A 22,959-nucleotide genomic window follows, 5' to 3' on the forward strand; every position below is an offset into this window, starting at 1 on the left:
TCAGAACGATACCTTCTGCCCGTTTTGTTGTGTTCTCCTCCGGAGAGAATAAAAACCTTGTTTCCTGCCTTCCAGTCTCCAGCGCCTGCCTCTTCATTGATTAAATAACTAGAGGGTCACAGAGGCAATACTGCCGGGCAAATATCGATTGTCCCCGACCCGACTCAGGTTTCAACAATTGGCGTCCCAAGCGTGGGGCCCATCAGCGACTCGTGGATCCAGTGGGAGAGGTCCCGACGACAGAGTGAACGACTGCAACGATCGGGAGAGCTCTTGCCCAATAGACCCTCGTCTGGCAGCCGATCATCCGAACTTCACTAGTTCCGAACAGACCTCTCTCGAGTGATCTACGGTCCTGACTGGGGACCATTAGGAGTGCCGTGAGAAATACGAGAAAAAGAGGACGATCGGGCGCTGGATTCGGAAGACAAGAAACTGTCCACATGGTCCGGGTAAGGTCGTGTAATCACGACAAGTTGCGAAATGATTGCTTGATTGTTTGATTGCTTGATTATTTATAAAATACTAGTATTACTCTTTGTTTGACCTAATTGGAGATTCACTGTCTGCACACGGAGAAACAGTAGGCTCCTTCTCTTTTGCAAACGGTGAAGGATAGGTAACGTAACCGTCGCGCCTATCTTTCTCCCCCACTGACTCTATTATTTCTCAACGGTTTTTGGGAGACTCCCCACTCCCTCACTGATTAACTGGGTTCTTCAACCCCGAACTACTGTTCACAGATTGTCTTCTGGAGATTCTCTGTCTGCAAACCGGAAACAACAGCTTCCTCTTTGCGGTTAGTGAAAGGGTAGAGGACGCAGACTTTTGCGCCCTACTTACTCTCCCCATTGTCCTTTTTCTATCCTATTTATTTATTCATTAATTGCTTGATTGTTCCGCGTTCTTGGTTACTCTTTTTTATTTTTGTTCATGAGGTATTCACTGCCTGCAAACAACGTAGAATAGGAATATTCTGTCTAGTCTTTGCACCTAGTGATAAGATAGGCACTGCTGACTTATTAGTCCCTCGTTACGAGCCGTCATGTCTGTCTTCTCCCCATTGATTGATAATTGGTTCAGCCCGGACCGTGTATTAGAGGTGGACCATATAGCTCCACTAGAAGGCACCCCTAATAAGGACATGTTCATAAACTATGGATTAGTTACCATAGCCTATAATAAATTGTGGCACAGGTATACCAAAGAAAGTCAAGACAAACAGTGGCCACTGGCAGGATCCTTTGACCTTGATAAAATAGAAACGTTAGAAATAGCCCTTCGAAATAACAAGACAACGCCTATTATGCTCGACAGTCTCGGTATGTGGCGCAGAGAGGCTATGCAACGACAGAGAAAAGACGAGGACAAACCAAGTAGAGAAATATACCGACAGGACAACCCCAGGACACCGCTACCCACAACTTATCCCCCGACACTATGCAAAAGACGACCAGACTTAGGGCCAGACCAATGCGCTTTTTGTAGATATGTCGGACACTGGAAAGCCCAATGCCCGACTCTACTGAGCGTGAGAAAAGGCAAAGGGCCGACAGGAACGACAGACCGGCAGTACGAGAAAAAGCGCGAGACAAAGAAGAACCCGACTTACATAGACAGACCAGATAGAACCACCACGTTTGATTATGCCCGATGGCACAGATTTCGCCAGGACAATTTCAGCGGCATGCTCAAGTTCTCCTAGGTCGGGCAACGTCAAGACGGGAACCCAGCCTCGCTTTAAAATTCACAGACGGAAAGAGATAATCATGACCAATAACTGTTTTATATTCGTCTTGGGTCTTTGTATGTCGTACTTGTACTGTCCCCCGTCTGAGTTTGTGTGTATGTAATGTACGAATCTGCGTCATCCCTCTACACGTGTTTCCGTGTTACTCAACCTCTGTTAGCAGAAACTTAGCATAAAAGCAACCTGGAAAGAAAGAAATGGTAAAACAAAATCCGTAGACCATTGATGAACTTGAACTTTTAATTTAGCACAACAAACAAGGAATAATAACGGTAAACTGTAGAAAATGAAAGTCAAACAGAACATTCGCCCCCCCCCCCATTCTGGAACCTTCCAAAGTAGGGCAGGGTTACGGCTACGCCCAACCAACGGCAACCCATATAAGGCGGGCCCGGCCGCCAACTCTTGGTCAGGAAATCTTAACGTATGGGAGAGCCGGAGGAGAGAAAGGAGCCAGCAGCCTGGGCAGTTGTAGGTAGTCCCGCCACATGTCTCCTCGGCCAGCCGCAACGGGCCTGGATAGACTTAAGTAATCCCGCCACATGTCCAGAGAAGAACGAGGCACCTCTTTCTTTTCCCTTCCGTAACAGCCGCAGCAGCTCTGGACGGCGGGATGTCCTGCACGTACCTCCACAACAATTTGTCCAAGTTGGGCTGGGAGGGAGAGGCGACGCGGACGAGCCTCTCCCACCTCCACCGATAGGAGGTCTCCCAGCCCCCGGCCCAACGCCGAACACCCCCAGCCAGGCGATGGTGCCAATACTTCCACAGCACCGAACACACCATGGTGGCACCCCAGTACTTGCGCAGCACCGAACGTGCAATGGTGGCCATATTTTCGGAACACCGAACCTGCAATGACTGCACTGATACTCGTGCCGCGCCGAATGCGCGCCACAGGTGGCCATACTCCCACAGCACTGAGCACAGGACTTGGGGAACACCGGATGTGGAGAGACCTTCATGCGGGGCGATGAAAAGGAGCAGCATGGAGTGCACCGGGAGGAGGAGACGGCGCGAACGAGTCTCCCTCGCCCCCCAGGTGGGGGCATCACAGCTGCACCCCAGCTGAACGTCCCGCTTTCACACAACAGGGACCTCTTCCTTTCACTCCGAAGGATCTCTCCCACTCTTGCAAACTCGACGAGAGTGGCCCCTGTAGGGCCTCAAAATGGCGTCTGGGTCCGCTGGAAGGCGAGCCCCGGCCACTAGAGTAACTTTGACCAGCAATATAACTCGAACATTTGCCCACTGGGGCACGAGCCCCCATCTCCGACAGCATCTCCGCAGCCTTGAAGATCCTACAAAGGTCCCCGGCGGAACCTTCGGCCTCTGCAGGTTTCCGGTAAGGGACGGCTGCCTTGATCGCCAACGAAATAAACGTGACATTGCCACTCCCTCTGTTAGCATGAATTCTAGAACTGCCGAAAAGGACTCTGGTCCAACTGCCAGTAATGGGAAACATTTCCCCCTGATGCTGCTTCCGGACTGAGCCGGCCCCACTCAAGATGGCGCTGGTATCAATCGGAACTTACGAACACCTCGTGGTGTTCCTTCGCACTAATATAAACTTGATGTTCTGAGACTTTATATGATCCTTTGTACACTTGGCTAGAAAAGACAAGGAGAGCTCACTCGACGAACAGTATGAAAGGATCCCGTTACAAATGTTGATCACAAATGTACAATGTATTATATTTTTTTATAGCTGATGTATAACCTCATCTACGACGCACACATACGGTATACATATAGGAAATCTGATTGCAACTATTATGATTATGCTTCTAAATTATGAAAATAAATGCCCCCGAACCCCCAGCCAATTAATAGACGTTTTAGTTTCTTACAAATGAATGAATAAAACTTCCCGATGTTTTTATTGCTGCAAACGACACCCCCCACCGTACGCACTTTAGCCATTGCCACAACCGGCCAAATACGACCGCACCCTCATAATCCACGTGCTGAAATGATTTTGCAAAATAAAGTTTTTGTTTTTTTTTGAAACTATGGACGGGTATTGCATGCTTTATTTTAAAAATGTGGGATCGGTGGGAAAGTTCTTTTCTGTGCACCCTACTCTGCTCTCTCTTTAAGGTTAAAAGAAGATGGTTGCCCAGCCCTGGAGGACGGATCGGATCGACAAACACGACACTCTGCCTTCAAAGTACGCGACTGACCCATGTACTCTCGCGTAGAGGAAGACCTTGACTTCCACGGATGGGTAAAACGAACGGTGTAAATGAGGGAATGTAAAAGGAGGGTGAAATGAAATGGTGTAAATGTTATAAAGTACAACGTTCCAAGGTATCAGGGAACGGAGCTGACCCAAGAACCAAAGAACCTTAGAACGCCACAGCGTTGAAAGAGGTTTAAGGATCCCGATAGTGAGATACATCCTTTTGACTAGATACCTCGTACTAGGCACCTCTGGTTTCCTTTTTACGTTTTCCCCGCACACGACCTATAAGGGCACACTGCCCCCCCTCCCCTCCCGACCCCAGAAACCATACCCCCGGGGCCCTGCCCCGAGGAGGAAAGACGAGTAAGAGGTAAGTAAAGGACTTATGAATCCATGTATCTGAATATGCGCGAATGCTGTCTCCCCCACCCCCTTTTTCTTCCCTCTGCAGGTTACATCAGAGATTACAGCCGAAGTGTGGCGAAGATCCGAAGCCTTGCCATGTCTAATACACGAAGCAGACTAGCGCCGCAAGGTGGTGCCTAAGCACGCCTGCAAACTACTCACGTATCGAACAAACCCGAAAAATTAGCACAACCTGATAAGAAGTGATCACCCTTAAACCAGACCAGACGAATGAACCCATGTCACGTATGATGCGAAACTATGAGAGAATGTGTGTGTGTGACTGAGGCGTTGACCCAACTGGTCGAAGGACCGAGAATGCGAGAAAGTGCGACAAAATGGTACCTCCTTTCTTCTTTCCTTTTTCTCAAGGCACGTCCCCTCTACCCTGTCTAATGCTCAAACTGCATGATTACGAGCTTCTAACGCAGACCCGTGAATGCCCTTTACTGTGTAATGCACTAAATAGCCTTTCTTGAATACACTGCCACCCTCTCTGTTGCACGTGTACTATTTAGCCTGCCGTTGCGCGCTCTCTCTCTCTCTCTCTCTCTCTCTCTCTCTCTCTCTCTCTCTCTCTCTCTCTCTCTCTCTCTCTCTCTCTCTCTCTCTCTCTCTCTCTCTCTCTCTCTCTCTCTCTCTCTCTCTCTCTCTCCTCTATTTTTGCACTCCCACTCTTCCGAGTGATTAGCCCCGAAATTGGCAGACTGCCACCCCTAGCGCACCACCTAATTGGCTTCAAATACCGTCAGTATTTGCACAAAAACTTGTCTTTAATACAATCACCCTGAGACCGTGTCATTACCTCTCCTTTTCCGCTAGAAGTCAATGAATCGAGGTTGGGCCGTAAGGGAAAGGACAGGTAAGACGACAGAGGTTCCCTAATCTGGCCCGTAATAAGGGAACTACATGTCAACGGCTCCTATGGTATAAGAAAGGACCTCAGAATACGCGACCCTCCCCACCCCGAATTGTCGCAATACCCAAACAGGAAAAATGATCACCCCTGTTACATCCCCTGTATCAGCCGCCCAAAAACTGGAGTTATGAAACTACCCCTCATTTCCGGTTGTGAGAGATGGGTCGATTTATGCCCTTACCACAAGGTTCCTATGTCCCTGGTTGTCTCCCATAAAACCCCTGTCCTTTCTAATTAAGTAATCGGGCTGTAAAAGGTTACGTAGGATCCAGAATGATGTTTTACAAGGTTAACAGACTAGTCCAAGGTAAAGAAATCATCGAAATGAACCCCGTAGTAGTTGAAAAGCAGGATGCATCGATAGAAAAGAAATGTTTAGCCATGTTCGTCTCTCAGCAAAATGCCTGTGTAGTACCATGTTGACAACTCACAGTACCCTTTGTAAATGTAAAACTCTAGAGAACGGCATATCTTTGCCAGGTTCGTCTCACGAAGGTGGGTCACCATCAGATGAACTGTCGTGACTGTAATAAATAATTGTGAAGGAAAGTCATAGTAAATCCAACAGGCCCGTCACCGGTCATTCATATGCCAGTTGTGAACACTAATATAACGGGCATTTTCATTCTTTGCCTGGAGCTGGGAGAGAAATAGACTTTTTGATTATCTTCATCTGCAAATTCTCTAAAGACTGTCTTTTCAAACTTGTTTAAGGGCACTGCTGTCGGAGGAGAGAAGGACCGGATGTGGGAGCACGAGGCCTGACTGCAGACTAAGGAACACCTGCGACATTAGCCAAGGCGAGACCACGACAGAAAAGAGCTGCAGGACGAGGCACTGTTTTCGACAACATGAGGAGAAAGGGCCGACCTGATGCCCCTGCTCGATGTCCAGTGTTTGCCGACAAGTCCCCGCTCTCTGAATTCGGTCACACGCCCGCCTATCTGAAGTCTCTCGTTCCCCTAGTTTGTCCCTAATTTGGCCTTGCTCCATCCCCCTTTTCCTCCGACCTACCCTATGGACTGTTTTGTACGCTCTTCTTCCATCTGAACTTTCTGACAATCACCTCAAAGGACACAGGGCGAAAAGGACCTTTCCGACCAGAAACGCGAGGAAAGGGTCGTGCCCTGCAACGCAGAACTTAGAATAGAGCTGGACTTGTAGCTCCACCGCCGGTGCTCCACAGCGCCAACGAAAGGCAACAAAGAATAATGAGAACTCGTTAAACTTCGAACATTTGACATCCTCAATCACCGTTTCTGCTATGCCTCATTTCTCTCCCAGCCGCCAATGTATTGATCATGCTCCAATCCGAATCTGATATATGTAATAACCTGCCAGTCCACGTTATGAAATGTACTTGCTGCTCTCGCTACAGAATCGTTTTTGTATTGCATTCCTATGACTTTCCTGCTAAACAAATTGATCAAAGTTTATCAAATAGGTCCACCTCCTAAAAACTAGAAATGTTAAAATGTATTGTTTACAACTCTTTTCATCTAGGGTTCCTACCGTTTTCTTTCTCATGCCCACCACAATAGAGCCGAGTAGAAAATGAACCAGCAAGATGTCTTGAATATGTTAAAGGGAGGACTGTTGAAAATTAGTACGTTTTGGTGAACATTATCTGCGCCATCTTGCCTCTTCCCCTGATGCCACACTTTTGTCGTGCGCACCCGCCATTTTAAGATGCCCCGATCAGAACGAACCCTTTTGCATGCCGCTGGCCCCTGACATAGCCCTTCGCCTTCACTAAGCCTGCACGCTGACCACCCCCCTGCTTGCACCTGCCTCGAATCATAAACCCCTCTTCGGCGCTGCTCTGCCCCAGGCCCTCATCCTGTTCCCAGCGCGACACCTCCCTTCTTCCCTTTCATGATCTCCGGCCCTTAGATGCAAACCCCCTTTTTCCCCGTGTGCCCGTTTGTCTTCCCCGTTCCCAGGCCGACACCCAGCTCTGCCGATACCATTCCTTGCCCCTCCCCGTACAATAGAAAGCTTCCCCCATCAAAGGATCCCCGGGTTGATCAAAGCCCCCACTCCATGAGATCCGATCAAACCCCCCACATTCCATGAATCGGCGGAATATCCAGCTGCGTGATACTCATCACCTGTTGTGACTAGGGTGGGGACTTCAACTGTAAATGTGTGTGGGAACGGGCCCAAAGGGGAGTTCCTGGAATGTCTTTTCCATACATCAAAGCTTTAACATGAATGTGTAATCTGCAATAAAGTCATAAAACAGTGTATAAGAGGCCAGGCCTCAGAAATGTATCTAGAGCACCTCAGAACGATACCTTCTGCCCGTTTTGTTGTGTTCTCCTCCGGAGAGAATAAAAACCTTGTTTCCTGCCTTCCAGTCTCCAGCGCCTGCCTCTTCATTGATTAAATAACTAGAGGGTCACAGAGGCAATACCGCCGGGCAAATATCGATTGTCCCCGACCCGACTCAGGTTTCAACAACACTCCGACTTTAATACCTCCAAGTTATTTCCAGAAGGTGACTGCTATGATGTCGGGTTTATCATGGGGGGACCGGCCGGCCCGTATAGCACACGCAAAGCTTAACAGGGGTTGGTACGATGGCGGGATCGCCCTGCCTAACATCCAGTTGTACTACTGAGCGACTCAGCTCAAGATTCTCAACCAATGGGTACACGCCCCGCAGGATGACCCGGCATTTAGGGCTGATAGGGCCCAATTGGGCACAAACAGCTTACTAGCACCACTGTACCATAAGGGTACTGCAGCGAAATTACTGGGTCCCACCAAACATACAGTACAGCTGTGGTACAAGGCGCAAACGAAACTCCATTGGGAGGGAATCATCACGAAATTCACACCACTGTGGGACACGAAGGCGCTGGGACACTTGAGACGTACTAAGGGATTCACCCAGTGGGATAACATTGGGATATCAACAGTGGGAGACATGTGGTCTAATGAGGGGGTGGTCCCATTCTCGCACCTTCAGCAGCAGTATGACATGGGTCACACAGAACTGTTTAGATACATACAAATTAGGCATGCCCTTCAAACAGTTATCCCACCGGACACCACACTCCCTGAGTCCTCGCCACTCGAGGACCGTCTCCTTATAGACTTTATGCAGGAAGGCGCGACTTCCTTGACGTACCGAAAACTGCTGAATAACCTGCCCGACCCGCTGGGGAAGCTAAAAGATAAATGGGAGGAGGACATCGGGGCCATGGACGAATCTGAATGGAACGCGGCTATAGCATCACCACGTGAGGCAGGCATATCGGCTAGGTTCCGCCTGGTACAATTGAAAATCCTACATAGGATATATTATACGAGAACTACACTGCACAAACTACAGCGGGAAGAACACCCATATTGTCTTAGGGGGTGCGGTGAAGAAGGAACTTTCATACACACACTTTGGGGTTGCACGGGTCTCGTGGAATACTGGCAGCGGGTACTCCGCACCATTGCACAAATGTTAGAAACCTCACTAACACTAGACCCACGTATGTGCCTGTTAAATGTGTGGGGACCTACTGACTTAACATACTATGGTAGGCTATGGACCACAATTGGCATCATGACAGCCAAACGTGACATTGCACAAAAATGGGGGACGGCGGAGCTCCCCACCTTGTCGCAGTGGAGCAGGAATATGGATACACTTATGAATAGTAGTGAATAGCCGGGCAAGTATGGGCGGGCGGTGTATAAATTGAGAGCCAACCCACGCAAGTGGAATGGGATATGGCAGCCATGGAACACTTACAGAGGGGACATTTGCGAACCACTACTGGAGGACGATATTGATAGTTCTGAGGATGAGGCAGATGCCGATTGATCGTTGGGGGATACCGCCAGTGACAAGTATGATACATGTATACCATTTAAGGTACATGACGAGCGGAGGGGGGGGACCTGGTCGGGAGGGGGGTGGACTCCTGTATCGCTTGAAAGGGAGACGTCTAGTAGGGTAGTGTTAATGATGACAAGAGAAAAAAATATTGTATGTGCTACTGATGAGTCACAATTTGGGTTTTGTTCATAAAAAAAATACAAAAGGCAAGATGTTACTACATCCGTGTAAGGAATGGTTTTAGAGACCCAGCAAGTCGACGGAGCCGTAGACTACAAACAACCGGAGGCGACCCACACGCCTGTATATGTAACGCTTATAAGCAAACCTTTTAAGCCGGCCCCAGGGTTGTAGGCGCATACATGTACTGTGCTGGAAATTTTAATAAACTCTTGCAAAAAAATTTTTTTTTTAAAAAACATTATTGTTTTTCAGTGCGTAACAGGCGCTGCTAATTTAACATGGTGGTGGCCGCATTTCATTTGTGATGGTGCTGACCATGATAAACTTTTAAACTTCATTTTTTTTGTGGTGTTTTATTTTTTTCTCCCAACAACCGCAGATTATGGCACTTTAGCAATGCCGGTGTCCACTATCAGTAGCTTCTAACATTTCCACCCGCTTTCCGTATGTGACTGCGTTGGAGCTGTTGTGTTGCCTGGACTAAACTCACGGATCCCTACAGCCCATGCAGACAGGACTGACAGCAGCAGAAGGTTTCTTTACTTTCGATTACCCTTCTCCCTTCATTCGAAGATAATCTGGTTAGTTTAAAGGGGTAGGCTGGGGTGGCTCGGCTTATTCTTTATGCTCTCCTTTCATTGTTTTATCCCCTTTCCCACTACACCCTGCTAGCGCGGACGGTGCTGCTCTATTTTCCACACCCTCCGTTCAGTCCTCGCTCATTCTGAGTTTAGAGGGTTCTCAATGGAGATTTGCATGCTTCTCCTTTCTCTCCAACTTTCCCAGATCACCCTCCTTACATTCTCTGACTGCTCTTTAACCTCCTGATTCTGCTGTCTGGAGTTACCTCTTTCTAGATCCATACGGCGGGCTTATTCTAGATGTGTTTTTGCACAATTTACTGTTTCTTGTGTTTAGCTTTCCTTGTTTTAAGTTAATACACTTATTCTATTTTTTTCTGTTAATTGTAGCACCCTGTATTAAAACGAAGGAATCTAATTCTGGACGTTATACCAAATACCTCCAGGTTTCATCATGTTTATTTTTTGACAATTGAACCTGCTTCAGTTCCGCCATTCATAAGGGCTGTCTTTTTCTGGTATGACTCGTTCGGATTTGATCTCTCCAGATTAACGTTTTGATGACTATACAAAATTTGGACACTAGCATCAGAACTGAAGTAACTCTGTAAATGACTGTGCGTATGCTGTTTCCAGGGCCACGGGAATTATGCTATTGTGCGGCCACAGCGATTTCTGCACAGTCAAAGTTTTGCCGTATTTGCCACATAGTCCATCATTTGCCGCTTAATCTGCTAAAATGGAAAAATAATTCTTTTTAAAAAATGCTGCATTACACTGCATATATTGCCTTTTCTTGACGCATCATTTACTCCACCCTGACGCATATTTTGGCCTTCCCATGCCGCATAATTCCAGTGGCCCAGGCTGTATCCTACCACTTGTCTAGTCTCTTTATCAAGTGTCCATTCTTCTGAGGAAGAAAGCATTGTACGTGTGTGGCAGGAAACCTGCTGCGCTTTTGCAATCAAGTTTCTCCTACTTTCCCAACTGCTTCTAGGCACTCCCTGAGTGTTTCCTGTGGATACAGTAACAGTAGAAAAATGCAAGAGGCGCTCCCATTTTATGTCTGGCCCTTCTGTGGTGTGGAGATTCAGGTCTCCCTCCCTGAGAAATATGACCAAGTCTTCATCATCTTCGCCACTTTAAAAACTCCACACACTCATATACATTCCTTAAAAACATAAGTTTGTTATAGGGCTAAAGCTGATTATCAAGTTGACTGGCTACACCTCAAAAAATAAAAACATATCAAAATCCTCTCACACCCCTGCCTCACTAACTCAACAACCTGACCTCCTAACATATTACTTTGAATTGAGATGAGAATGAGACAGTGAGATTCTTTAGGAGCGTGTCAGCGGTTGTATGGCTGAATAGCTGAGAATTGCAAAATGCTGTTTTCTTGGACGGGATGTATTTTCAATTTTTTTTCAAGCATCTAACATCGAGGAAATTATGGCTTTGTGTTATTCGGCTAATTAAGTGTTTTCGTGGGTTACAACATACCCCATATATGACAGTGTATCAGACCTGCCGCCTAAAAAAAAAAGCATTTGCAATGCAATAGGTCTTGCATTAAACTTTAACCTATTGGTCTTGTAAATGACAATGCCTTTTATTATTGCATGTTTTTATGCACATAATTAAAAGGCTGTGTCATTTACAATGCCAATAGCTCAAAATCTGGAAAATGCGAGACTTATTGCATTGCAAAAAGGCTTGTTAAAGATGGGGATAGTTTCTACTCCTGTCCATGTGTCTGGTATGGGGGCTCCCTCCGCTATTGCATTGGTCAAGCAATTAACATTTGGGACTCTTTTAGACCAATCATGGCGAAATAGATCACCTGAAATTGATAATTGCGACAAGAGTAGACTGGACTATTTATTCCATTTACCCACTTCACACTACAGAGAGAGAAGAATCAATAAACGAGTTTTATTTTCTGGAAATACAAACATGTCAAAACATTCCATTGGCTCTGCCCCAAGTCAAGAATTAGATGCAAGACTCTACACCATACACTTTACTCTGAGAGCATAAACAACATCCCACCATCTATCAGGCTCAGCCTACGCTCCTGCAGTTAAAAAGAAGCAAAAAGACTCACCGGTCACCGATAAGAACCCTTCAGCTCTCTCTGGCTACTGTAGTTAGCCATACACATTACGCGACTTTGAGCTATAGGTATTGTAAATGACAATGACTTTTATTTATGTTTTGGTTTTTAAAACATAAATAAAAGACCTTGTCATTTACAATGTCAAGACCTTAAACTCGCGTTCATGTACAATGCTAATAGCTCTAACTTTTGCAATGCCGAGACCGTTGCATTGTAAATGCTTGTTATAAATTGGTGTGGCTCTCCTTCTTGAGTAGTGTTGTCATTTAATAACCATTGTGTGTATTTTTCAACTGTCTTGCACTCCTCTGGGTTAAGCCTAAGGTTTCTCGACGGCACTATCTCCTAACAGAGCACTTTGGGATTGCATAGTAAGCCCTTGTCCACTCCTAACGGCACCCCTGGACTCTTGACACAGCATATCAGATTTTTGATATATCATGTAAAGAGTGAGCTTCCTATAAATTAGGTTTACTCAAATATTTTCTTCACAAAATCAAACTGAAGCCTAATGCTGTACCGGTGATACACAAAGCATGTCCAATTCCCTTGCTTCTGAGAGAACCTCTTAGAAAATAACTTGATAAACTTGAAGCTATACGAGTAACTGAAAAGACTGAGCGTTCAGAAAAATTAGCACCAAATAGAATTGTCTCAAAAGAGGGATGGAAAAACATATGGTTATGTGTTGATAGAGAGATTTGAAATGCAAACATATGGGTAGGCAAACATCCCCTACCTAATATCAATGAAATACTGAGTCTCATCCAAGATGTTACTTACTTGGTGTTTTGGACCTATTGTCTGCCTATCATAAGGTAGCTCTCCATTCTTATTTTAAAGCTCTGACATCATTCATAACTCCTTTCTGGGCTTGCCAATTCTACAAAATGCCATTCAGTTTGGCATCTGCAGCAGCAGTATTTTAATGCATAATGCAATATATACTACAAGGGACACAAAAGGTTCTCTGTTTTCAAGATGACATATTATTTTTTGTTAACTCTGAAGGAGAACATGATACTATACTCAAAGACGTTTTGTGCAAGCTAAGTAAGGCAGGATTCCCTATAAAGATGGAAAAGTGTAAGATAGGTGTCAAGTAAGTAAAATACTTGGAGCACAATGTCACTGAATATAGGTTCAAACCAAATGTAACTTGGTAGGCACAGTTAAATTGGCACCATCTCACACATGCAAAGAAGAACTTATGTCTTTCCTGCAGCTATTGGAATAAATGGGCATATAAAAAAACTTAGCAGACCATATGGGTCCTCTAAGGTTTCTACTTTTGAGTGGACAAAGAAATGCCAAACCATTGTTAATGCCCACTTAGGAAATTATGATGTAAAACTAAAAACAGTAATAACCAGGGACTACGAGCATCCTTATCCCAGATAATTGATGGAAAGGAAAAAATCATAGCTAAATTAAACTACTGCACCATTACAAAAAGAAGCATTGGTGTGCTATTGGTCCATGAACCATTTAAGATTTACCTGTGGGGTCTACCTTTCACTCTTGGTCAGATCCCAAGCCCCTAATTCCCATGTTCGCCACCAAATGCATTGAGAGGGCTACACCGGGCATATTCAAATGTGTATTAAGATTACACGGATATAACTTTAGCATAGAATACGTTACTTGAACAAAGAACCAATTAGCTGATTGTCTGTCCCGATTTCCTGTGTAAAACGGGGTTCAGGGAGTCAGCCCACAGAAAGAAACAGTTCTTTCCATTGAAGTCCCTACTATCCATATCCAGTCAGGAACAAGATTATCATTGGTTGGCCGGACAAGAGAAAAGATTTACAAGAGAATCTCCAACCCTATTAGTATGTGAAGGACAAATTCTCTGGATAATTTGATTTTGAGGTCCAACAAAATTGTTCCACCCGATAATATGTGTGACCGCATTATTGAAATTACCCGTGAAGGCCAATTGAGGAATATAATTGAAAGTTAAATTAGAATTAATTACTGGCTTTCCAATATGGATTCTATGGTGGAAAGTAAGTGAGGGATTGCCCGGCATGCAGCTCTAGTGACAATATCAAAGTCATATGGAAGGTTACTCTTTCCACTATAGAACTTCCATTCAAACCATGGGATAAACTGGGATTAGAGCCATAAATCTACCTAAAGTAAACAAATAAAAGTTTGTAATGGTAGATTCTCATTCTCTTTGGGTCACAACCAAATCAGCAAACAAAAGGAACACCTCCACCTCAATAAGGTTTTTGTTAGACACATTTTCCAATGAAGGCATTCTTAGTACCATAGACACAGATAATAGGGTACAGTTCGCCTTTGAGGAAACGATTCAATTCCTTATACTGTCTGTTGGTCACGTTAATACCCCACTCTATTGTCCAAAAGCCAATGGGCTAGTGGAGCGAGTTAATAAAATGGTGAAAGAGACCATACAATTAGCCTATTCTGCAGGGGAATCCGTGGATGGATGTTACCACACAACCCCTAATGCTGTGTCTGGCATATCTCTTTTTATTTCTTGTAACCCCTTCCATGCTCATGACGAGCTCAGCTCGTCATGCAGCACAGTGCTCGTGTGCTCATGACGAGCTGAGCTCGTCATGACCACACCCGTTTTTATTGCTGTCCAGCACAGCAGAGGAATATCTCAAGCATCGATGTGGTTAATGGGAAGGAATCCTGGCTCAAACGTACAGCCCAATTGGCTTAATAGTGAAGATCCTTATTGGGTTGACAGAATTAAAGTTAAAAAAAGGTAAATGAACATTAAAGCAAATATAAAAATGTGTATGACCATAAGAGGGGAGCTGTGCAACGTGATTGGCCTATAGGACAATGGGTTGTTGTGAAAACACCTTCCTCCGTGCAGACGGAGGAACCTGTGAGATTTAAGCATGTCAAACGTAATTCTATCATTTTGGAGGATGGATGAATTTGGAGTATATGCAAAAGAAACAATTGATGGACGGAATGCTGTACAATGCAAACATTCACCCTGAGTCACAAGGATCTGGGTTCAATTCATCATTCTTTTGCTCACCACACCACCCCAACATTTGTCTCCCTGGGTGGGATCGGTATGCCCAGACGTTGGTCCCGTGCTCTCCATGCCACTGGAATCAAGCTATCTTCGCTGAGGAGGAGTGAAACCCTGAAACTGGTCCTAGGATGCTTGTTTCCAGTCCAGGGAGGACCTGGCCTGGCAGTTCAGGCTGGAATGTTCCCGTGGGGCACAGGGTCAAGACTGATTTGCATATGGCTGGGTTCAAAGTGGAATGGCCTGGGGAGCAAATAAACGATGGATTGAGGCCCAGATCTCTGTACAGGGGTGAATGCATGACATTGTTCTGCATTCTGTATATCAATTGTTCTTTTTGCATTTGGAGTATGGCCAGAATAGCCCGGAAGCCGGAGACTCTGATTCCAAAGGCCAGCCAATCAACAGATAACCAAAATATGTCTAATAAAATGCCAGCCACCAAGTTGGGAAATAGATTATACAGTGTACCAGGTGTCCTATGAAATTTCTTCTGTGAAATGTTTGCTAACAGGAGATTTGTTGCAAATTATGGTGAATTGTTATGGTTTCAATCCCTTCCCTATTACTCTGGAAACCACCCTCCCACTCCTTCCCTGCAGTGTATTGTTTTGGTCTCTGAATGGAATGATGGTATAAAGCTAGCTTTAGAATGTTGATGGTGAGGCTTTTGTGAAAGACGAAGGAACAAGCAAAGATAGGAGACTCTGTAATCTCAATAAAACAAATCCTCCCTCCGTAATTGTCATTGTGGATTCATCAACTACCATTTCTAATGTATATCCACCTCTGCAGTACATAGATCTTATGCCTGAGCTAAGGTGGAGGTTTCATGAAAGAGGGACAAGTTATGCCTATTGAGTTTCTAGCAAAGTCTAAAGGTACTGAAGTGAGCTACAGAAAGAAAGAACTTGTGTCTAGCTTTGGGGACCTGCAGTAAGCTTTAAAGTACCGTAGCTTGCATTGGGAAACTGGTGATTCCAGACTTTGAAGTACAAGAACATGTGAATGCCAATGCTCCTTTAAAAATATCAAGACCCACTGATGTTGCCAATGCTCATACTTTTGGTTATTCTTTTCCTCGCTCTTGGTCAACTCAAGGCAGTAAAGGGAATCTTTGGCAAGGTAGGAGGTGTGCAACAACCCTGCACTGCTTCACTTCTGCAGGTTCAGCAGCCATAAAATCCCATCTCTGCCAATCCCAAAGGCAGAAGAAGAGTGAAAGAGATGATTCCCCTCCTGCTAGCATGGAAGGCAGGGTTGGCAACAACCCCTGCCTCACCCCTGATACCAGACCCACTCAAATGTGGGTGAAGCGAGGGACTCTGAATGGGGGCATTGAATACTGACCTTCCTGGCCCTGGAGCAAAGCCATCAGGGCCAGACAGGGAAGCCGAACACTGGTTCAGTGTACATACTGCCCTCCAGCCCCTGTGCAAGAAGGAAGGGTGTAGGACATATTCACCCCTCCATAACCCTTGGGCCAAGCTTGGGAGCGAAGAACCTCTATCCTAGGGAAAGGTGTGAGTGTATTTTCAAAGGTTTTTTTTTTAAACCATTTCTTCGGAAGATTGTTATGCAAATGGTCCTTTGGCCCTGTTAAAAAAAAATCATAGCTGACAAAAGAAGGACAATCATTTTATAATAAACTCAAATTAGGGGTGAGTCATTTGTAAAAAAAAAAATGGGTATTTGTTTTTTTTTATAAAACTGATTGCAAATGTTTGCATCTAGAAATTGTATTGTCTTATTACATAAATGAAAGAGTGCTTCAAGTATATACTAAATGTAAAGGTGTTTCTATTTGTTGGTGTGACTCTTTTCTTGCACCCTGATATTCTGTGGTCAGTTGTTTTTAACCAAATAAACAACAACTATTTTGTGTTGGATTGAATGATTGAATAAATCTTTCGCTGGCCATCACACTCACTTCCCATGCCACTCTGGAATAAGGACCGCCTTATGTAAATCAGTACCGACCCCGCTCCGCATGGGAGGAGTCCACTCCGAAGTGCCAGGCCTCCTCCAGAAGGGGCCACAAGAAATCGGTCCTGGTTAGCTTGCGTACCCTCAGAGCGGGCCTGGCAGTTTGGGCTGGACTCTTCCTATTACAGCAGGACCAAGACTGATTTACATATGGGTGAGTCTAATCTGAGGTGGTGTGGTAGGAAAAAAAACGATGGACTAGGATGCAGCCTGAGTGATTGCCAGTGTCTGAGATTAATCCAAGCATTCGCAAAATGACGTTTTTCTTTACTTCTGTGCCAAGGGTATGCCCAGCCGTGGGCCCTGTGCTCACTATGCCACTGAAACCAAGCTGCATCCAACTGAAGAGCCCCCAACTAGGGAAAACCTAGTCTTGTGTTGTCAGTTCTGGTTCAGAGAGGGTCTCGCTTGGCAGTTCCGGCTGGAGCAGGACCGAGGCTTATTTGCATATGGATGGGCTTAATCTGAGGTGGCACCGTGGGCAAAATAAGTTGGGCTGGGATGTAACCTCAAGTAATTACCAGTGACCGACCTCTCCCGAGTTAAACATCTGGAATCCTGGGATGTGACTTCTCCCCAAGTCCTGAACCAATTTCCCTTGCTCTCATTGGGGGGTCTCAACCTCCTGTTAGACAAAATGAAATCTGCTTCTCCTTTGGACCCGGTTCCTTTGAGAATATTAAAGGACTGTAGGGACATTATTCTTCCTCCAATGTTGGAAATTATGAATGGAGCTCTGGAGCAAGGTATCTTCCCGGTGGCATGGAAGAGGGCCATTGTAAAACCACTCCTTAAAAAGCCCACCCTTGACCCTGGTCTATTGAAGAACTTTAGGCCTATATCCCTTCTGCCGGCTCCTGCTAAGATGTTGGAGGCCCATCTGAATTGTCATCTTTCCAACTTCCTGGATGTATCAGGATTCTTGGATGGGTCCCAACATGGCTATAGAAAGCTACATAGCACTGAGTCTGCACTGACGAAGGTCGCAGATAACATCCGTCGGAAAGTCGATCTTGGACAGACTACCGTGCTAGTGCTGCTGGATCTTACAGCAGCATTTGATACCCTGTCTCCCGGTACTTTAACATCTAGGTTAAGGGAGGCAGGGGTAGCAGGACCGGCCCTGAGTCTCCTGAATTCCTTTCTACATCAGCGAGAGCAACGAGTGATGCTTGGGGATCACCTCTCCCCTGTCAAGTCGTTGCAATGTGGGGTGCCACAGGGGTCGGCATTGAGTCCGACCCTGTTCAATATCTACGTGGCCCCCCTTGCAAGACTTGTAAGATCTCAGGGGATGGAGGTAGTGTCGTACGCCGACGACACGCAGATTATGGTGTCCCTGACTCACTCCGTGAATGTCACCGCGTCCAACTTTAAGTCCTGTATGCAACTTGTTGCAGACTGGATGATTCTCAACTCATTAAAGTTGAACGGTGACAAAACGGAGGTCCTGGTCTTCGGCAAAGACCAGGAAATGTGGTCAGGTGAGTGGTGGCCCTCATCTTTAGGCATCTGCCCCACACCCACACAATCTGCTAGGAACCTAGGCGTCATTTTTGACACCCGGCTCTCCATGGAACTGCAGGTGAACAGGACAGTGGCCACCTGTTGGGGTGTTATCAGGATTCTGAAAAGAATCGCGTACTATCTTTCCCCACAGGCACGAAAACAGGTTGTGATCGCCCTTGTTGGCTCAAGGCTGGATTACTGTAATTCACTCTATGCCGGGGCCAACAAGGGCCTTCTTCAACGCCTGCAGGTTGTGCAAAATGCCGCGGCGCGCTTCGTTCTGGCCCTGCCGTGGATGTCCTCTGCGACCTCGGCAAGGAAGAGTCTCCATTGGTTGCCTATCCCTTTCAGAGTCTCTTTTAAACTTCTCTGTCTTACCTACAGCGCCCTGAGGGCAGGCCCGATTGATGCCTTGGGTTCTTTGCTCTCTAGGTATGTTCCAACCAGATGTCTTCGCTCGTTAGAGCTTAATCAACTGGTAGTCCCACGCGCTAAGATGGCAAGATGGGGGAGCAAGGCCTTTTCCATCCTTGCACCTCAACTTTGGAACACTCTTCCCTTGGAGATCAAATTACAGCCCTCACTTGATCTCTTTAAGAAAGCTCTGAAAACTTGGTGTTTTTCCAAAGCCTATCAGTGAGCTCGTGTCTCTGTCTGCCCGCAGCTAATTTTTTTATTTTTTTTTTAGTTAGGCGCCTTGACGCCCACTGGGCATAGTAGCGCGTGAATAAATCACATTTCATTCACTGAGATGAATGTAATTATCACACAGGTCACTCTTTTGGTTAAAGCAAAACAAAGCAATAAATACATCTGACAAACTTCTTGCAAATTCAGTTTTGACACAGTGCGGGTAAATCCTACCACAGGCAAATTTAATATCACGTCTGCACAGAATTGATATTACTGGTACATACCATACAATATGGCTGCAGAAAAGCATTGGCAGTGCATCAACATAATACACACCATCATAGAAGAGCTACTACTGACGCATTAAACATTACATCCATGCAGAGTGACAGAGTAGAGGCACTATTGGAACATTACCTGTTGTGTGTCTGCTTAGAAGCCCTAGTGCTGCACATTAAATAAAACATGCCTGCACAGGAGTGCTCCTAATGCCCCATTAGATATTACATGGCCGCACATCCGGAGGAGCACAAAATCCTGGACCCCTCATAGTTGAGTTTTAGAGCAATGGACAGCATGGAGACCGCACTAGTGGCCGTCACAGAGACCATTAGACTCTCCTTGGATGCAGGTATTCTGGTAATGCTGGTTCTGCTGAACCCGTCGGCTGCATTTGACGCGGTCTCACATTCCACTCTAATCTGCAGGCTGCACGATGCGGGCATACATGGCAGAGCACTACACTGGCTCGGGGACTTCCTTAGCAAACGTACCCAAACCATCACGTTAGACTCCTTCAGTTCCCTCTCTGTGCAGGTTATCAGTGGAGTCCCACAGGGTTCTTCCCTGAGCCCAACATATTCTTGTCTATATAGCCCCGCCTATGCAGATTGTCATTTCAAGCAGGTTTTTATGATTGTGTCCTATGCTGATGATACCCAACTAGTCAACTCTTTTGGGCAAGCTCCTGATTCACCTAAAACAAAGGTTGCGGACTGCATGAGGGGAATCGCCGATTGGATGGTTAACAATTGTCTCCAAATAAATGGCCAAATACAGACATAATGTTGTTTGGCAAGGCTCAGGAGTCTTGGTCAATGGACTGGTGGCCCATCGAAATAGGATCCGCCTCTTTCCCTAAACTAGTATTAAAAAATCTCAGTGTCAAGCTAGATCAGGCACTTTCTATGAAGGAGCAAATCCGCACCCTATGTGGCATCTGTTTTTCCCCCTCTGCGGCTGCTCAGGAAAACCTTCCCGCGGCTCCCTGCGTCTTCAAGAAAAACCCTACTCCGGGCCATGATCATCAGCCGCCTGGACTATGGGAGTGCACTGCTAGAGGCCGCAAAGGAGTCAATGCTGGCCAAGCTCCAGGGGATGCAGAATACCTCAGCCCAACTAATCTGCACCCCCTCCCCCCCCACTCATCCTCTACTCCTGTTTTGAAAGTCCTTCACTGGCTCCCCATCAGAAAGCATGCTATAATTTGATTGTGCTGCATAACGCACACAGCATTAACCACACGGCTTCCCTCGCACTTGCATAACAGACTTAGTTTGCACCAGCCGACCCGTTTAAAATTCATTCCATTCGCACCTCTAGATTTGGTGGCCGATCCTTCTCCCACCTTGCCCTGCTCCACTGGAACAAGCTTCCTTTGCAAATTCCAATTCGCCGGAACTTTCTATGATTAAAAACCTTTTAAAACATGATTATTTGAATGGGTTTCTTGCCCTTTCTGATTGCTAGCGCCGAGATACACCTCCAGGTGTGATTCGTTTCGCGCTACGCCAAATGTCTCTAACATAACATAACATGGCTACACAAAGGTTCCCTTTTTAGCACAGTAAATATCACATGCCTGCACAAAGTGCTAGTACTGTATGTTACTTATTAACCGCATGCATGCGGCAGCTATTTTTGCGCTACACAGCTTTTTTCCAAAAGCCGCGTTACATGACGAGCTGAGCTCGTCATCAGCGTGCGAGCGGCACGACTCATGACGAGCTCAGCTCGTCATGAGCGCCGAAGGGGTTAAACGCCTGCACAGAAGTGCTAATACTGTATGTTACTTATTAAATGCCTGCACAAAAGTGCTAATACTGTATGGTACTTATCAAATGTACGCAGAGAAGCACAAATACTGCACATTAAATGACACACGTATGACATGCCTGCAAATAAGCTCTAACACTCCACATCAAATAAGACATGCCTGCACAGGAGAGCCCCTACTGCCCCATTAGATATTACATCCCTGCACAGAGGCGCCATTATAGGCACAGTAAATATCACATGCCTGCATAGCAGTGTTAAAACTGTACGTTACATGTCCAATGCCTGCATAGAGGCACCAGTACTGCACATTAAATGGCACAATAATATGACATACCTGCACAGAAGCACTAAAACTATACATTAAATGTGGCATGCCTTCAGAAGTGCCATTATTGGCATATATTACATCCTCTCCTTGCACAGGAGTGTCTGCAGCCCCTGTCGGTCCTCAAGATGAGGTTTTGTGCTGCCCAGAGCCTGGTAGCACTGTCTTACCTGTAGTGGACTGTCCCCCGGTGGTTGCAGTCCAGATGAGCAGGAAGGCCAGGAGTGGGGCTGGACTGTGCCAAGCCATGTCCAACTGCTACCCACAGAGAGTGTCTGCAGGAGGTAACTGAGGTGAGAGTGCAGCAAGAGAGGGGTGACTGCAGAAGGCGGAGGTGGGGAGGTGAGGAGGTGCCCTGAGCTCCAAGGGAGGGCACATGATGGGAGGGGGGAGAGAGCTGTGAGTGACTGGTCCCTTCTGTTGCATGCCCTGAGGTAAAACATAAACCGGTCCATCCACCACCATAACACAGCGATGAGAGGAATGTGTCCAACCAGGTGTCAAGGGCATTTTCTGAACTAACTTCCTGGCCAGTGTGCATTGTGTCCTGGGGACACACTGGAGATTCTGGCTGGTTCACACACACATGGGTGAGTGACAGCGCATAACCAGGCAAAGGGAGAAGGGCCGTTGCTTGTGTGAAGGTTGCTGTAAATGTCTGCATGTAAATAGAGGGGGAAGCGCCTGGAAGCGTCTGGTTAGCCCAGGTTGATGAGCCTTGTGACCTTGGGAGCTGGTAAAGATTCACTCAAAACTAGAAGAACAAATCGATGCTGAACCTGCATCAAAGGGCAGGATCTCATAGCTGTGGCGGGTGTACAGATTCAGCACAGGGTGAGGACGTCATGCCAATCCTCCATTTACAAGGGCGGTGTTGGATCTCCCAGAAAATTTGTAATTGATTAAAAATGTCTTTCTTCATCCCTTTCACTTCTTTCTTCCTCTTAGGGATGCTTGGTACCCCTGGATGTGACATGGGAAGAAGGGGAGCATGGAAGCAGAAACAGAGAGAAGACAGACTGATGCCCCGCAGAATGGGCTGAGCTGGCTCTCTAGGACTGCCGCATCATCCAGGGACTGGGGCCTCAGGCAGCCGTCTGGGCTGATGGCATTTTGCTTCTTTAACATTTGAGACCTCCTTGGCGATGGGAGAGCCCTGAGAGGTGAATGTGGGTCAGCTCCAGGATAGTGCACAGCAGCACTGGTGACCACTGGAGGAGGAGCTGCATGTCTCAGCATCCTCTGAAGGGTCCCTGCTCAGGCCCTGCTGCAGTGCAGCACTGGGGACCATCTGCAGGGCACCAGCACTATAGGGGGAGCTGCATGCCTCAGCATCCTCTGAAGGTTCTCTGCTCAGGCAGCACTGAGGTCCATCTGCAGAGCAGCACTGGGGACCATCTGCAGAGCACCGGAGGAGCGGCATGCCTC

General features: G+C 46.4%; 1 protein-coding gene across 2 annotated transcripts in view; it reads right to left on the reverse strand.

The window, feature by feature from the left end:
* The window catches only part of LOC144828316 (uromodulin-like), a 597,246-nt gene that overhangs the window by 387,352 nt on the left and 186,935 nt on the right, over positions 1 to 22,959 (reverse strand). The window contains exon 1 of one of the 2 annotated variants that reach the window (XM_078686405.1): positions 21,702 to 21,781. The exons of the other annotated variant lie outside the window; for it this stretch is intronic. Within the exon in view, the coding sequence (XP_078542531.1) occupies positions 21,702 to 21,780 (79 nt within the window). The 5' untranslated portion in view covers position 21,781. Of the gene's footprint in view, positions 1 to 21,701; positions 21,782 to 22,959 lie in introns of those variants that run through there. 2 annotated transcript variants of the gene reach the window in all.

The sequence above is a fragment of the Lissotriton helveticus genome, chromosome 4_1, assembly GCF_964261635.1.
Source record: "Lissotriton helveticus chromosome 4_1, aLisHel1.1, whole genome shotgun sequence".
Taxonomy (NCBI): domain Eukaryota; kingdom Metazoa; phylum Chordata; class Amphibia; order Caudata; family Salamandridae; genus Lissotriton; species Lissotriton helveticus.